Source organism: Xyrauchen texanus, chromosome 1, assembly GCF_025860055.1.
Source record: "Xyrauchen texanus isolate HMW12.3.18 chromosome 1, RBS_HiC_50CHRs, whole genome shotgun sequence".
In the NCBI taxonomy this organism is placed as follows: domain Eukaryota; kingdom Metazoa; phylum Chordata; class Actinopteri; order Cypriniformes; family Catostomidae; genus Xyrauchen; species Xyrauchen texanus.
Window position 1 is genome coordinate 31,326,194 of NC_068276.1, and position 17,572 is coordinate 31,343,765.

Sequence of the window (17,572 nt, forward strand, 5' to 3'; positions counted from 1 at the left end):
TAGATTAAAATGTTATTTAGAGATGGACCATATACAGCTTCTAATGGAGCAGAGGAGGCTGAGCATCAGAAAAACATCTTTTCACTGAATCACTTGACCTCCAGATAAATGAGGGCACTGTGGGAGACTCTAAATAACAACATGTCTCATTTATATTTTCAGATAATAAAGAGAGTAAACAAGTCTGGAAATGTGTGCATTTATATGTACAGTACATTAATTTAAGTGATAAGAAACAAAACCTCTAATCTGTGGTCTGTGAAATGATCACATATTATCTAGTTAGTGAAGAAGAATAAAGAGTGATTAATGGATTAAGCTTTTAATAGGCAGACATTACCTACATATTGATACTATTGAATGTCATTTTATAAATAACATTCATATTCATTGACTGAAGGAACTCTAAGTTGAATGTGGGTGCTACAATAATTTTATTATTTGATATTTATAGAATAAAAATGGTTTATTAGAAGAGTTAATAGTGCAAGCATGCGCTGACAGCCTCTGGGAAGTACTGACATCTATCTGAAATAAACTGACAACTAAATCTAATCCGGAGCAGGTTATGTTCAGAGAGTAAGTTGCTATGGCTACTAACATACCCTGAAAGTTACCTCCGTTTTTGGAACTGAAAGTTGAGGTTATCCGCTTATTCTAAGTAAACTTACCTGTGTAAGTCGCTTAACCTGCTTTCTGGAATACACCTCTGTTAGTGCAGGGGACGTGTTATTAAATTCTCACAATGATTATAGAAATCCAACAAAGACAACTTATAAAAATGCATTCTTTTTTATTTTATTAACATGAATAATGAAAATGATTATGCCAGAGTTAATAACTAAGCACTGAGAGTGGACATGAAAGAAGAAAAAAAACAGAGAAGAAAAGTAGAGAGACCGGAATGAATTATAGAAAGAAATGTCGAATGGATTAAGGAAGAGGATTAATTCTTACCCAGCAACCCCTCACACAGGTATATCCTCATGCTAACATCCTCATGGGGCGGAGCTGGTGCTGCCTTATTAACACCCACAGGTTCTTTCACTCCTGGCTTCAGCTTATGGGTTTTACCCTACATGTAAGACATTGACAAATTAACAATTACAAAATTCATTTCCAAGCTTTAAGTCAATACTCTTAAACCAGTTTATATTAAAATAAATAATTAATATACTCCTTATCATAGTAATCCCCACATGGTCAGACCTGTAGAATTTGTTTCCACGACTTGTGTGTGACATTGCCATATTAAGTTACATAGACAGCCCCATGGGAGGAACCTAGGTTAAAGGGATAGTTCACCCAAAAATGAACATTCTCTCATCATTTACTCACCCTCATGTCATCCCAGATCTGTATGACTTCCTTTCTTCTGCAGAACACAAATCAAGATTTTTTGTAGAATATTTCTGTTCTGTAGGTCCATATAATGCAACTGAATTATGATCAGACCTTTATAGGTCCAAAAATCCCTATAAGACCCAAGTGGTTAAATCTATAAATTCTTTAGCTATATAATAGGTGTAGGTGCGAAACAGATAAAAATGTAAGTCAATTTTTACTCTTACATTTGAAAATAACATGTGGTACCTTTCACTTTCACTTTCACACCTGAAAGTGAAAGTGGAGATTTAGAGTAAAAAAAAAGCATTTAAATATTCATATGTATCTCACCACACCAATTGCTTCTGAAGACATGGATTTAAACACTGGATTACGGATTACTTTTGTTTCCTTTATTTGATTTTTGGAGCTACAAATGTCTGATCACCATTCACTTGCATTCACTGCTCTGAAGGTCAAATACAGGACATACAGGGCAGAGATATTTTTAGAAAATTATTTGTTTGTGTTCTGCTGAAGAAAGTATGTAATTCACATCTGGGATGGCATGTGGGTGTGTAAATGATGAAAGAATTTTCATTTTTGGGTGAAGTATCTCTTTAAATGCCTTACTTTAAGGACACAATAGTGATGGCCAAGACCAGATGGAATCAGTTAACTTTTTCCTACATTTTCTGTGCTGAATTTGAGGGGTAAAAACCAGCAGAATGGATTTAAACATGCTAAATTGTGTTAAAATGAGCTAACAGTACTACATTCTTACTAGTAGCTGAAACAGGGTATCTGCAGGTTCGAAAGAATGAAATGTAAGGCTTTTAACACTAATGATAGTGTTAGAGACGCAAAATAATGCCATTTGCATTTCGGATTAACAGGTTTATGAAGGTTTATACATGTGTAACATCGTACGTTCAGTAAAAATGCGCTTCCCTGGGCGTGCTCACACTACACTCAAGCATCAGTTGCTAAATGATGGATGCATGAGAGACTAATTTTGAAAGGTCTTCTCTATTCACGCTCCTAAATTTAAGACCTCAGCAAACAAAATTTAAGACTTCTTGTAATTTATTTAAGATATTTAAGACTTTTTATGGCCTTAAATTTTTAAGGACCCGTGGATACCCTGTGAAAGCAAAACATATTTAATAAATGAACACAAAAGGGGCGGAGATTGTGTAGAATGATGGGCGCTCCAATTCTGCATAAATCTGCAGCACTTTCTGTGGAGTTCTGTGGGAGCAGATTCTGTTTCAGCCTGGTGATGGCTCACTGACTGCCCCTTGTGAGGTGGCTCAAACCAACAACCTTTTGGTTATATGCCTAGACCTTTAACCAAAAGGCAACACCAGCCCTTTCCCTATACTGGGAATGTAAAATTATGCATAAGTCCAGCAATGAAGAGGATGATTGAAACAGATACTCACAAACACAGAGCTGGTTGCGGGGTTGGTCTCAATCTCGCTGTCGGACAGTGTGCTGCGGGACAGGTTGAGATGGGGAGCGTGTCTGCCTGTCTGGCCATCTCCAGCAGTGCTGCTCAGGTCACTGTCCGCACCCAGTGTCTCACCTGAGCTGTTACTCACCTTCAGATCGAAGGTGAGAGGTCATCAATGGTGCAGCAAACAAGAGTCAAATACCAAATCAAAGCATTTTGATGAAGTCGCCAATTAAGTGCAGAAACAAACAAACTTGCATTTGTATGAAGGAGGATCTGAAGATATAGCTGGTTTACAAGACGAACAATGTCAGGAAAATGAGACTGTGACAGTACAGAATTTGGCTGTTCTAAAACCATATCAGCTGCCTACACCGGCAACATCATGCATCAAGACATTATAGGCAATCCGTGTATCATTCGTTCATTTCATATTCATTTCCCAAAAAGGGATGAGTGATATTTTAAAAATAGCTGAAATAGAAAATGAAACTCAAATTATTTTTAAAATATCACTCATCCCTTTTTGACACTGAAAAAGAGAAACGCTTTGTATTTTAATTAAAATTTTTGTATTTTAAAACAAAAATCAAATAGCCACTGGTTTTTTGTTTTTGAATACCCGAATCTAAAAGGAAAATCAAATGAACAAAAGATACACGGACCCCCATGGCTAGTTTTCTAATTTCCTATTTTTAACTTGAGCATTAAATCAAAATTACGAAAAACAAGTTGTTTTATAGTATATTGGTTTCGTTAATGAATAATTAAATAAGTCATTTTTGTTTTTCTGATTTTCAATCCCTAATTGAATATGAAATGAACTAATGGTACCTTCCAGGCACAAAAGCTGCACGAGATACCTTATTTTGTCCAAATTCTAAAGTAGCATTGCTTGTATCCTTCACAAAAAATCCATCCAATATGAAGAGAAATGAAAAAATACTGCTAATAAAGAGTTCTGTATATATGATGTGGATATAGAGGAGTATATCCGGGTGTAGGTTTAATTACGGAAAGCATGGCAATGTCTCTGTATTGGCCTTGCCCTACCACTGTGCTGGCTTCTGAATCCTGGCTTGTGCTTCTCGTCAAAGCAGGAGGCTCGGAGCTCGCCAGGGACTCCGTATCACTCTTCTGCAGAAAGAACAACAGGATGAGTAAAAGTAATACAGATGAAACCAGGGCAAAGAGAGCAAACATATTAATATGTTAATGATATACTTGCATACAGTGGCCCCAAAAGTATTTTTAGACCATATACACACATATCACAGCAAGTGGCATTGATTTTAAAAAAAAGGCACAAACACACTTTTCGAGCAAAACATTTCACAAGAACAAGTTTGTAAGGCTTCTCATTTTAAACTAATATATATATACATATATGTATGTATGTATGTGTATATGTGTAAGAGAGAGAGAGAGAGACATAGACAAAATATAGCCACTAAAAATCCCCAGTTGTTTAATGGTAATTGATAAATGAAAGTCAGTTCTGAGAAAAGGTTTAGCATTATTTGTTTGCAGATGCCACATGATTTGATATTTTCTTATCTAAGGCAATGCAAAAAAAATATTTTTCTTATTCTTTATTTTTGTCTTGTTTTCCAGTAAAAAAATATCTTACTATCATTAAAACAAGATACATTTACTCCCAAAGCAAAATTACATTAGATAATTCCAGAGAAATCGAACACAATTTTGTGACATTTATGTTTGTATCTGCCAACGGGGTAAGAATAAACTTATTTCAAAAGGAAAAACATGTTTCTTACCCCATTTTTTTAACACATAAACCTTGTGTAATAGCTTACGTCTTTCTGTTCAGTATATTTACCTTTTATTTAATTTTTTTGGAAAATAAGACACATACATTGTAAGTGTGACTTACGTGTTCAAATATACTATAGGGCCACTGTATATTCAATAATAAAAAAGATAAACATATCAAAAAAGGTAATCAGGTATTCAAATTTAAATCCCACAGGCCATTGTGTGGTTTTCGTTGAACTCCCACCTGCGAGCCAGAAGTCACACTGAGGCCACTATCAGCACTGATCTGAGATTTCTTTTCCTCAGCGTCTCCACCTTCTAGACGCTGTTTTGCTCCATCAGCCCCTGTAGAAAACACACCATCAGCACTTCCATCCATTAACTCTCTGCACTGCATTCTGCGAGTCGCATGACTGTGACAGGAGTCGAAGCTATCTCAGTTCCACAGAGAGACTTTAACAAAGATTTATTACAGTTATGTTATTTACCAAGGGAAATAATCCTATTTGAGCAAGCTGTCACTCATTGGACTGTGCAGAGCAGGCAGAGAGAAGAAGCCAAGTTTGCGGTCATATTGGGGATACTCAAAGCAGCAGTTCAGCTGACAGTGGGCCAGATCAGTTCACAGTAGCGCTAGGTATCACAGACACACAGACAGAAGCAGTCACACATGCAGGCAAACACAGTCAACCAATCAGACAGAAGGAAGCTTCAGCTGCAATTTGTGTGCTCACTGCTTTAAAATGGAGAAACTGATGTTGGAAATGCAAACCCCAACTTGTTTAGGACTGATTACGCAGTAGGAGCCATCGAAACTGTCATTGAAAGATTTTGAGCATGGCAAATGTAATTTTTTCTTCAGACTTTGATTCCAACAATGCATGAATCAGAATTCTCTTTGTCTTTTCACAACAGTAGATGTTTTCACAGATGCATGTGATGATCCTGTAGCAAAAACTGTAATACAATTATTTAATAAACAACTATTGTAGTTCCCCCAAACATAAAATTCTGTATCAATTACTTACCCTCATGTTGTTCCAAACACATATGTCTGAATTTGGAGATGTTAGGCAGAATGTTAGCCTTAGTCACCATTCACTTTCACTGCATCTTTTTCCATTTACTGAAAGGTGACTGAGGCTAACAACATCAAACAGGATTTTTATTTTTGGGTGAACTAAGTGCAGCATGATGTAGATTATCTCACATCTCATCCTTTTACCCAAAACACACCAAGAATGAACTAAAAGGAAAAGACAATGTGAACTGCCTGTTTCCAATGGGTCAGTCACTGAGAAGTAAAATATTTAAGCGATAAGTAGCTGTGCTACAGAAGTAGGTAAAATCATCTGGACGTCTTCGCTTCACACCATCTCACAATATCTCTCAATGAGAGAGAACAGAATCGTTCCTTCATTAAAATGAGATGAATCCAAGAACATGTGAGATAAATCTTTTTCATCATATTCCAACAAATGTGGCAAAGAGCCGAGTCAAAAATAGGACAAATCTGTCAAGAGTCAGATATGCACATTTAGAAATACTGGCCCAAATGGCGCTATCATTTCAATATGATGACAACAAAATTTAATTGCCTGTAAGACTGTGTCCTAACCAGATATGTTGCGATAAATGGCATCTCTTCCTAGTTAATGAGAGGAGTAGTTAGTACATTTTGTCGATAGCTTCGTTTCTATTTTTGCTGTGTGGCAGAGGTCCACAATCTCCTTATAACTAGAGAGTGACTGATATTGAACCAATACGACACCGATTATTTGTATGTTTACATATCCGACAACCGACATGCAGAACTGTTTTTTTAATACATTTAATTTCTCTAGTTTAAATTTTTTTATTTAATTTCGATCTCTAGATTATAGCAGCTGCCTTATGAAACACCTGATGACAGAGCTGAACTTTATTGTTTGCATACAGACAGTCAATCCTTTGGAACATGAGCATCAACCTGAATGGCAACTTTACAAGACTAATAAACACAGTAATCAGAGATAATTTAAACCATCATATTTCAAACATGTACTCATCCAAGGCTCTTCGAGTTGATTAATGTGAATTAATGTTACATCTTTGGGACTTTGCAGGATCTGAGTTAATCTCCGTTTCTTAGTGCTTAAACTATACATCAAGCATTTATGTAACACATCTCAGTAGAGTATGAATGGCTTTTACGTTTAATAAAATGTATTAATTCAAGCAATATATTGCAAAAGCAAGTTACTCTGCCTGTAGACATCCCCGTCATTGTTTCCTCTTGCACGCACTGCTGCAATGGTCTTGCTTGCAATTTCCTAAACTTATGCCATATGGAGGCAGTCATCGGTGGATCCGATATTAAAAAACGATATTCGATTAAAGAAAAATGCTTGAATATCTTAAAAATATTGGAAAAAAATTTGTCGATCTTTACTTAAACATCAAATATGTTTAATATGTTAATCTGATTGGTTCTAATTGTGCTGCGTCGCACAACTTTATCTTGTTCAGTATGGACCGATCAATTGCTTGATGCTGGAATCTTAACGCACAGCATCAGGTTAGGGCACAGTGTTGGACTTTTGTTATACCCCAAATTTTACATTGGATTGCAATCTTTAACTTTTTGTGTATTTATCTTAGCTCAACCAATTCCTAAGCACAATATGTGTGCCAACACCTTAAGTTTGGGCCACATGTCTAAATTAGCTTTTTTGAAAATCAGTAGAACAATTTGGGGGTAGATTCTGTTTCTATCCACATAAAAAAGTTGTTTAAGGGAAGAGGACTGGTGCAGGTAGAAGGAGAGATTCCCTATTCTGAGGTTCTGTGGAGGACAGTCTAATTGGGTACTTAGGGTAGTGATCTTACTCTGTTCTTTATCCAAAGCTTTTTGCTTTCTGTTATCCTGGTGCTTGCTCCACAATTCTACCCAAGATGCATTGCAAGCAAGGAGAGAAAGACAGAGAGAGAATCAGAGAGCCGGTTGAATTGTCAGATATGGACGATGAGCTTGTTCTTCAGAGATAAGGACAAAATAAAAACAATAAATTAAACTGAACAATGCAAAGTTCAATTTCCCAAAACAAGGATGTTGTGTAATGTTCACACAAGCTCAATTAAAGCTAGTGAGTCGTCATTACAAAACATCCAACGCTTTTCAACCCTGTTCCTGAAGAGCCAAAATGCTGGATCTTATACAGAATCAGCCTCATTCATGCCTTTGAATACTATCCCTACCCTAGTAAGTCATAATAGGCTCTCCAAGGCAAGGGTGGTTGGCCTGGAAGATGCAAAAGGCATGAGGAAGACGACAAATCAGCCTCGCAGCTGGTGGGTGAAATGAGTTGTTGCAAAAGCAGGGGGTGCAGTCTCAAAAACATTCCATAGAATTGAAGGTGCATTATTACTAAAAGACAAACAAGGCAAGGTTATGAGGTTTGGTGTTTGGAGAGGGGGTGGTGGACTACCCCTGTACACAGACCCAGTTATAACCGCCAATTAGAGGCCTGGATCTAAATGACTACTTGCGAGGCTAACCGTATATAAATGTAAGCAGACTTCTGTGGTTTGCTGTAGGGCTGTGCTCATCATAGGACTGTTAACAGGGGAGACAACAACTCAGGACCCTTTTATGGAGAGTAGTGGCACAGTCAGAGATATTTACCATCCCACCATTGAAATCTCGACTATACAGAGCTGCAGATCTGGGTGTTAAAGTAAAAGTTACACTAACATGCATCTAATGGATTAAAGGGAGCCAGGACTGGCAAATGGGATTTGAAAAAAAAACACACATTTAACATTACATAAGAAGTGTACATAAATTGGGTTCATATCCATCACAATATTCCAGTAATGTGTCTACACCAACCAATGCCCTCTTGAAATAGTCTCATATGTTGGCTCCAACTGCAGAATTTCAAAACTATTTTTGAAGGAGCAGTCAAAATTATACGGTTTAAATGGATTTACCCAAATAGGAAAATTCAGTCATCATTTACTCACCTTCAAAACAAAGAAATTCATATGGGTTTGGATTGCATGTGGGCGAGTAAATTATGACATTTTTTATTTTGGGGTGAACTATCCCTTTGCCATGTTAGTTCTTAACCTTTGGCAAAGAGCTGGTGTAGACAGTTAATGAAATAGTAGATGCAGCCCAGAGGGACCAAACAACCCCCGAGAGCTCAGGGAAGGTAACAAGCAGCAAGGGGCATGCGTTGCGGACTGCGGTTTTACACACCAATGGAGGCAATAAAATTCTCCTCGTTCAGACTCCGGGTATCAAACTGCTGTGATGCCTTCCCAGAGGAGGCGGGTGGCAACTGGATACGGGGTACCAGAAGCACGCCTGCTGCCCTGGCACTCTCCATTCGGCCCGATGGGCTTTCCTTACTGCCTGGGCTGCTCACCCCATCTGTGGGGCTTCGTTTCCGCTTCTCTGGGTCTATAAGCCACAAGTGGGTGCCGAGGAAATGGAGCATGGGAAAGAGAAAAACAGGAAATAGCAAAGACACGTGGAGACAGGGGACAGAAGGTCAATTTTGGTAGAGTACAGTTGATTTCTGCAAACAGGTATAGAAATAAAGGCTGAAACCAAAGGTTAAATAATTAGATCGCAGGGTGACTGACACCACAGGTGGCTTCACATTGCAGTGAAAGAGAGGAACTAGAGCCTTCCAGAAGACATGGGTTGGACATTGACACTCTTTGTGTTAGCAAATATCTATTCCTCTGCTTGCAGGCAAGAAACGCTTTTGCTTCAAAAGTTCAAATGTTTATGTTGAAGTGCTTGTTGAAGATTACCTTTGGTTTGGTAGTGGGTGCGGGCCATCTCTAACAGGCTAAACACACTGGCCATGCCTCCCAGCCCGGCATTAGTGTATGAGTGCTCCAAACTGGACACTGTGCACTTCAACAGGTCCAACATGCCTTTATACACCTTTCTGTTGATCTCCTATTGGCAAAGAAACAGGTAAATGATTACAGAGTTTTGCTTTAGCTCAATGCTCTTGTTCGATTCTCTGCAAACAAGACTCACCACATCTCTTATAACTTCCTGCTGAGCATCCTCTTCTGATTGGACAGAACGGTTGAGTTTGCTGAGCACAAAGACACGCAGCTGTTCGTTCTCCAGCAGGCGGCGCACTTTCTTCATGTTCAGCCAGCCCACACCCTGCCCCTCCACCACGCTCTGGACAACCTCCTTCAGAAACTGCTGGTTCTCACTACATGAGATAAAAGACCAGGTTTAATGAAGTATCAATCATTCACAGGCAAGCAATTTCTAAGACAATGACTGGCCTACTTCCAGCAAAAGTGTTATTTTTTAAATCAGTAAATCATTAACTTAACTCATTGTTGTTCTCAAAAAATCCTTCTCTACTATTCTCCACTTGTACAATACGGTTGTACACATTTTGACCAATTAATTTCCATGACTTTCAGTCGTTAGTGATTACTAGATAAGGATTTTTAAAGATCATTTTATAGAGATTGCACTCTCTATTGATAGAACACATAGCAACTTCTAACTGATTAACTATTTTAGAGCTGAGCATAAGTACAACAATTCATAGTATATTCATTCTATTCAAGAATTTCATTCTATTAAAAAATTCAAGATTTTATTAAATGTGTGATTTCCAGGCTTGGAAATGTAATGGAAATTAAAATTTGCTGATATTTTCAGATTTTTCATGAATGTGGAAACCCTATATTCTATTACTCTTTATATTATAATTTTGGTATGGAAGCCCTCAAATTGCTTTCTGCCTAGGATTAATCGCTTCGAGCTGTATTATTCTGATTTGTAAGTCACTTTGAATAATTAATAAATGTTAATGTCATTCAGAGATAATACATTTACATTTTTCTCAAGTACAGCATGTGCAGTACCTAGTATTGTTAGCTCTGCCCTGAGGAGATGGAGACTCTCTCTTGACGGTGGGGCTGTGCTTAATAACAGAGGATTTCTGATCTACCAGTGCTCGGGGAGCTCGGGCACCTAGGAGAGACCAATCACTTGTTGATATGAATGTATGTGGGTCAAATGGAAGCTGCTTCCACGTCAACACACACCCACAATTTTGCACAAAAAAATAAATAAAATGTTCATCACTCAAATCACACATAAATGACTAATTTCCTTCATCCAAAATCACATCACATTTGAAAACACAAGTCTAAAGCATGTTTGACACATCCTTCTGCAGTGCTTGAGTGATTTCTAGGTTACTACATTGGATATTTCCTCCATAAATTATAAAAGGATAATAAGGAGATTTCCACTAAGAATTACAAATGTAATGATTATGAAGTCTAATTAACATGCAGAGAGGGAGGACATTTACATTGAAATGGCAATTAATTTGCATGGAATTGAACCCAAACCCCAAAGTGAATATAATTAAATATAAACTGTTTAATTCATCTGGATTCAGTCATACTTAGTGATTAGAAAGTGATGTTTGTGCAGCAGTCACTGCATGTGTAACTTGCATCAAGCCTGACATATTTTTCAAACAATGGGTGAGTTAATAGCTTCTTTATTTGAATGTATGTTGCTTGACAAAAGCCTACATTGCCAAAGATTGTATATATAATTATGTTTATAGTGCATTTTCAATGTGTTTCTGCTGAGTTCAGAGTGTGATGTGCAGCAAAATTAGATTCAGAGACAATATCAAAACTTACATTGCCAGCAGTGTGAATGCTGTAACTGTCAATATTGGCAATGAAATTAATATGCACCGCTCAAGCAATGCAGACGCAGAATGTGTGAAACAGACCATATTCCTAATCCACACCACATCAGAAACACAAGACTATAGCGGACTATATGACTATAGCATTAAAACACACTGTGTAGTCTAATGTGTTTACATCCAGTCTCTAAAAACAAATGAATAAATTGAAGTCAAGGTCAACACACATACAACACTTTTAAACAGATTTACACAAACTGGCAACTTTGGATTTCTTTTACAACTCAATGTTTTGGACACTGCAATAAGGGGGTATTACAAGACTAATGACGCTGAAATAAGACTGAGGTAAGAGACCGACTGAAGGACTAGAGCAGTCCGGCGAGCGACAGGAGCAATGATGCTTGCAGGTGCAAATGCACACACACACAGACAGACACGACACACACACACACACACACACACAATGGCAAAGAACAGTGTGAGAAAAATGAGTGAAAAAATAGGTGAGAAAAAAAGTGAGAAACAGACTGCATGGCAACAAGACCAACACACACAAAATAAAAAAAGCCCTCTCAGTTTAGATGATTGTACCTTACACACTTTTCTGTGAAAAGCATTTCATTGTTTGTGTGTCTATCCAGACTCTGTGCACACATCTAAACATTGCATGCGCAAAGCATAACCCTGATTAGACGGTGAGTGCCGCATACCAGTGTATCAACAGATGGCCAGGTCTACACAAATTTCACACTGAGGTTGCTTACATGTTAGAATGGGCCAGGAAATATTGTCAGGTATTGTTTTATATTCTTAATAAAAAAAAGTCCAAACAAATATGCCAAAACATTGCCTAAAAAATTCCAACATTAACAACCTACTGAAGTAGTACTTTTAAACACTTGAATTTCAATTGAAGCCTGCTAAGAGAATGCAGTAAAATAAATAAATAAAAGATGCCATTGTTAATGAGATAAACTTATATGCTGAGTATAATAAAGCGTTTTTTTAGAGCACTATAGATAGATAGATAGATAGATAGATAGATAGATAGATAGATAGATAGATAGATAGATAGATAGATAGATAGATATTCAGCATATGTCCATATGGGAGACCAAGGCTAGTTGTCACAAAGGCTGTATCTCAGTAACACTATTTGCAATCAAAAGTCAGTGTAAAAATTTGTTGAAACTGGTTTTTGCCAATAAGATACCTAAAGTGATGGAAAAGGTTGATAACCAATTAATCGGCCGATGGTTTTCAAAATCGATTTATAAAATGTTTAAAAAAATCTTTCCTTATTTGACGGCCACAGACATCGAGGTAATAAGAGTCCAAAATGTATAACAGTCCAGATGCAGTTTATTGTTCAACCAAAATCCCATTAACCAGAAAAAAATACGATTTGGTGCATAAAGCAGGACTTTTAACGATTATCAGGCAAGACAGATTTATTTATAAGCAATTCCCTGTGAGGTAAATAATAAATAGTGATAAATAAATAATAATAATTGAAAAAACTATCAGCAAGTATTAACTATCAGAGAGCTTCAGCTTTCTGGCATTTCTTGGCTGACAGAAGTGGAACCCGATCTTCTGCTGTTGTAGCCCATCCACCTCAAGGTTTGACCTGTTGTGTATTCTGAGATATGCTATTCTTCTCACCACAATTGAACAGAGCGGTTATTGGAGTTACCTTAGCTGTTCTGTCAGCTCGATCCAATCTGGCCATTCTCCATAGACCTCTCTCATCAACAAGGAGTTTCCGTCCGCAAAACTTGCGCTCACTGGATGTTTTTGCCACAATTCAGAGTAAACTTTAGAGACTGTTGTGTATGAAAATCCCAGGAGATCGGCAGTTACAGAAATATTCAAAATCATGCCATGATCGAAACCGCTGAGATCACAATTTTCCCCATTCTGATGGTTGATGTAAACATTAACTGAAGCTCCTGACCTGTATCTGCATGATAATATTCATTGCACTGCTGCCACACGATTGGCTGATTAGAAAATGACATGAATATGTAGGTCATACATTGGATCATACATTGGAAGGACTAGACTGGAAGGATTTCCATGAGTCCTGTAGCATGGCTGAACTTATTTTGAGATGACTTCTGATCAGACCTCTTTAATCCTCTAAAGACAGTCTAATTGAGCTCTGCAATCCAGTGAGATCACAATTTCTCTTCAACCTCTCCCTCTGATATTAACAGAATCCCAATTATTTCTACATTTCAGGCTCAGTTAATCAACAAAAGACATGATGAATTGTATGTGAAACAACAAAAATTGGTTACAATCACAGTGGCTGACATATGACACAATGTTAATTTCAAAGGTGAGTAATGAGGAAGCAATGGTGGAACAGGATGCTGGGAGATTTAGCTGACTGGCTTTGGAGAAGCATGCAGTCACGCAGCAAAGGGCAGAACCCACCTTCTCCGCTCCCTGGGCCGATCTCTGTTACAATCTCCATTAGAGAATTTAGCCCAAATACTGGACACAGAAGCCAGAATTAGAGCAGGGGATTAAAGAGGGGACAGAGAACAACACCGGCCCAGACAGAACCAGTCCAAACATCAACCCACAACCATAAACACCAGACACATGTACATATACAACAGAGAAACCAGCAGAGAGCATGGAGTATGAGAGAAAGTGAGAGAGAGATTAAAGAAAAGAGAGGATATAAGAGAAAGAACATCAGAAAACATTTAAACCTTCCATTAGTATAGAACAACTTGTGGCCTGACAGGCTTTGATTAACTGAGAATAATGATGGAAGTCATTATCTGACATAAGAATGTAAAGAACTTCTGGCTGTACTATACATATAACTAGATGGTCATCTTAAAAGGTGCACTAAATCATATTTCCATTGTAAAAAAAAAAAGTGTTAACCCTAGAGAATAGTTCTTTTGAAAAATTTGTAAAATGCAGACTTCATATAAGTGGCCAAGAAAATGGGGTGGGATGGTCCTGAGAAGAAGGAATTTCTCTACGAAAACAGTTTCCCACAAATAACTGCCAGAAGTTTGTATCTCTTTATTGTTAGTGGTGAACCTGCAGAAAACCTTTGGCAACAACTTCTGCTACTGGCAATCAGTCCTGTGGTGAATATTTTCACTAATGGCAAACAGTTTTTAGCAAATTTGTGGTAATAATGAACAATCCATCCCTAGCCTATGGAAAAGTTTAATAGAAATAACTATTATAATTTAAAAAATCTAATAAAAAGGTTTTGCCAAATTAAGGTACAGAATTCACAGTATATAAGTTTCTAAATTACACATATCTCTATGGATAGTTGCCCAAGCCCAATATGGATTATCCCCATATTACCAGACAATTCTGGTTGCATAATAAAGTGGCATGGGTAATAAATGCATTTTATTTGATTTTTTTACAATGGCATTGTTAATTGAAAAGCTTTTGTATGATGCTGCCTGCATCCATTCTGATAGGTGTCAGAATAAAGTCCAAGACCAGTGTCCTACAAAAACTAAAAAATGACAAAATGGTAATAGCATATTCTCCAAAATGACACTGTGAGGCATTGCCTAATAAACCGAGATACTGGAGTTGTTCGTTTGTTTTTCCTCTGTATTGTTACACTGAGTGACAGTGAAAAGGGGGCTGTGTGTTCACTGAGCATCGAACGGCTATCTAACCTGATGTTCCCTGCAGCGAGGTTTTCTCCTGTACCCAGCTCTTTAAGCAGCATACACGTTGCTCTGCTTCAACCCGAGTGGGCGTATGTGCAAGTTAAAATTCTCAACACCATTACATATATTCATCTTAACACCTACAACACAACCATAAGAGTTCAAAGCCTCGTTTAACAAGACTTTGGTGGAAACCACATTTCAGTTTCGAAGCAGATCAGAAATAGAAATGTGAGCAGTGACTGCACTTCTCCCAGGGTGGTTTTGTTATCTTCAATTTATCCAGACAGTTCAGTCAGGTAAAATTTAAATGGATAGATATGGAACAGACCTAAGCTCTGTCTCCAATATAGATGAAACACAAATGAAGGGAAACCACTCCAAACACCAGGAAAGATCCACCGCACAGCAGACACAGCACAAAAACTTTCAAAAATCAGAACACACCATTCGTACATAACAAAAACAAAAATACATTCAACAAAGAAAAACTGTTTGGAATGAAACCAACCAAGAGCTGGTTGTTGATTAATAAATGTGTGTCAACATTATTCTTCATTACTGACAATCAGACGAGCACAGTGGGAACAAGGAGGAGGAAAGTTATAGTGGATATAAAATAACACAGATATATATCCTCTATATCTAGAGGTTCCAAACTACTGTCCCAGGAAGAGAATTCCTATAAATTCCAACTGTGAAATAGCACACACTATCAGTTCATGATAAGTGCTTTTTAGTCTTCTAGCTAGACCAGATTCAATAGTGTTAGATGAAACATCCAGGACTGGAGTTAGGAACCAAAGGCTGTCAAATCAGGTTAACAGGGCAAAACGTCTCATTCTATCTGGACTCAAAAGGTCTATGGTATCATTAACAGCAATTTCTTTCATCATTAGGGCAGGCTACAGATATGAAACATACCAGGACTCTCAGGACTGTCTTCACCATCATCTGAGCAATAAAACAAATCATCCAAAATCATAAACATACAGAAATGAAAGACAATAACAACAACAATAAGAACGAATGGTTGCTCCTCTGTAAATTGACCGAGCTAAATGTCAATGCCACCATTTACCACTGAAAGATATTACTCGGAGTTGGAAAAGGGGGCATGGCACTCTTCACTTGCAGGGCAGCAACAAAGGATTTGTGGGTATAGGGGAAAGAAATCAGGCAACATTTCCACAAACCTTGATCCGTGTCCGCTGTTAAATCAAAATTAAAATATTCTTTAGAATAAACAAAACAAATGAGAAGTAAAAAGAGAAAAGGGGGAATATGAGAGCTATTAAACTAAAGTTTTAGATCAGTGATGGAGCCAATCCTAATGCCTGCATTTAAAAAAAAAAAAAAATTCTATTTTTCCTATTACAGTCAAAATCTTTAAAAATATACATATTTTCTCATCTACATTCCTTAATATACAGTACACCTTGAATCCATAAATGCACTTTCTGGACCCTTTTTATTATTTGAGTTCAGTTTAAGTGACATAACAAGGTGAGCCTAACTGCAGTGATTCACGAATTAGCTTTTCAACACGCCGTCACAACGGAAGGAAGAGAGTGGTGAACAAGGAGAATGATAGAGGTAAGGAGAGAGTTAAAAAGAGAAACACACTGGGAAACGAAATATAAAAGGCATTGGAGAGCAGGAGAGGAAAAAAGAGAGAGGAGGAGAAAAAAGATATGAGAGGACAGAGGAGACTGAAGGAGTGGATTAAAGAAGAGAGAGAGGACGAACAGATGGGTAGATGAGAGGGAAGGTAACATGGAGAGATCAGAGGGGCTTGTGTGTACCTTTGAGACTGGGGAAGGGTGTGTTCTTCTCTCGAGCTTTATTAGGCAGAGCCAGACTGGACAGACTGAAACTGGTCCCATGGTTTTTATACAGGTTACCTGCACATACACACCACGAACACTTTTCTAGTACTGCATCTAGTACCCCTTTTCCACCAAAACCTTTTTTGAAACTGGGCCTAGAGCCGATTGAGGACATAATTGACAATGTTACTACATAACCTTGCCAAAAACATGCCGCATCATGGTCTTTGTTTAGGAGTCTCACTCTTAGTTTTGAGAACATATTTTAACATCTGCTTTAATTATTTCAGCATCTTGACAACATATATATATATATATATAGTGCTGTGCAAAAGTTATAGGCACTTGTAAAAAACTTTCAAAGTGAGGATTTCTTAAAAGAAATTATGACATGAATAGTTTTCCTTAATCAATTAATGTCATACAAAGTCCAGTACACAGAAAAAGAGCTAAATTAATATTTAGTGTGCCTTCAAAACAGCATAAATTCTCCTACTTACACCTGGACAGTTTTTCTTGGTTGTTGGCAGAAAGGATGTTCCAAGCTTCTTGAAGAATTCAACACAGATCTTCTGTCTATTTAGGCTGTCTCAATTGCTTCTGTCTCTTTATGAAATCTCAGACTGACCCGATGTTCAGTGGGGGGCTTTGTGGAGGCCATGACATCTGTTGCAGGGCTCCCTGTTCTTCTATTCTATTCGCAAAAGTAATGTTTGGGAGTCTAAAATGTATATATATATATTTTTATTTATTTTTTTATTTTTATTTTTTTTTAAATAGCAGGTATTAAGAGTCAGTGTTGAG

The 17,572-nt window shown here is 37.5% G+C and overlaps 1 protein-coding gene across 25 annotated transcripts in view; it reads right to left on the reverse strand.

Annotated features, from left to right (window-relative positions):
- The window catches only part of LOC127617366 (MAP kinase-activating death domain protein-like), an 81,054-nt gene that overhangs the window by 14,901 nt on the left and 48,581 nt on the right, over positions 1-17,572 (reverse strand). For 5 of the 25 annotated variants that reach the window (XM_052091133.1, XM_052090280.1, XM_052090893.1 and 2 more), the window contains 9 exons: positions 16,745-16,843; positions 10,457-10,565; positions 9,600-9,786; positions 9,365-9,515; positions 8,802-9,005; positions 4,803-4,903; positions 3,836-3,919; positions 2,772-2,930; positions 958-1,075 (listed from right to left, as the gene is read on the reverse strand). In XM_052091133.1, the coding sequence (XP_051947093.1) occupies positions 958-1,075; positions 2,772-2,930; positions 3,836-3,919; positions 4,803-4,903; positions 8,802-9,005; positions 9,365-9,515; positions 9,600-9,786; positions 10,457-10,565; positions 16,745-16,843 (1,212 nt within the window). Of the gene's footprint in view, positions 1-957; positions 1,076-2,771; positions 2,931-3,835; positions 3,920-4,802; positions 4,904-7,426; positions 7,484-8,801; positions 9,006-9,364; positions 9,516-9,599; positions 9,787-10,456; positions 10,566-13,710; positions 13,771-15,863; positions 15,894-16,744; positions 16,844-17,572 lie in introns of all 25 variants that reach the window. The other 20 variants (XM_052090126.1, XM_052090439.1, XM_052089960.1 and 17 more) reach the window with 10 other exon arrangements.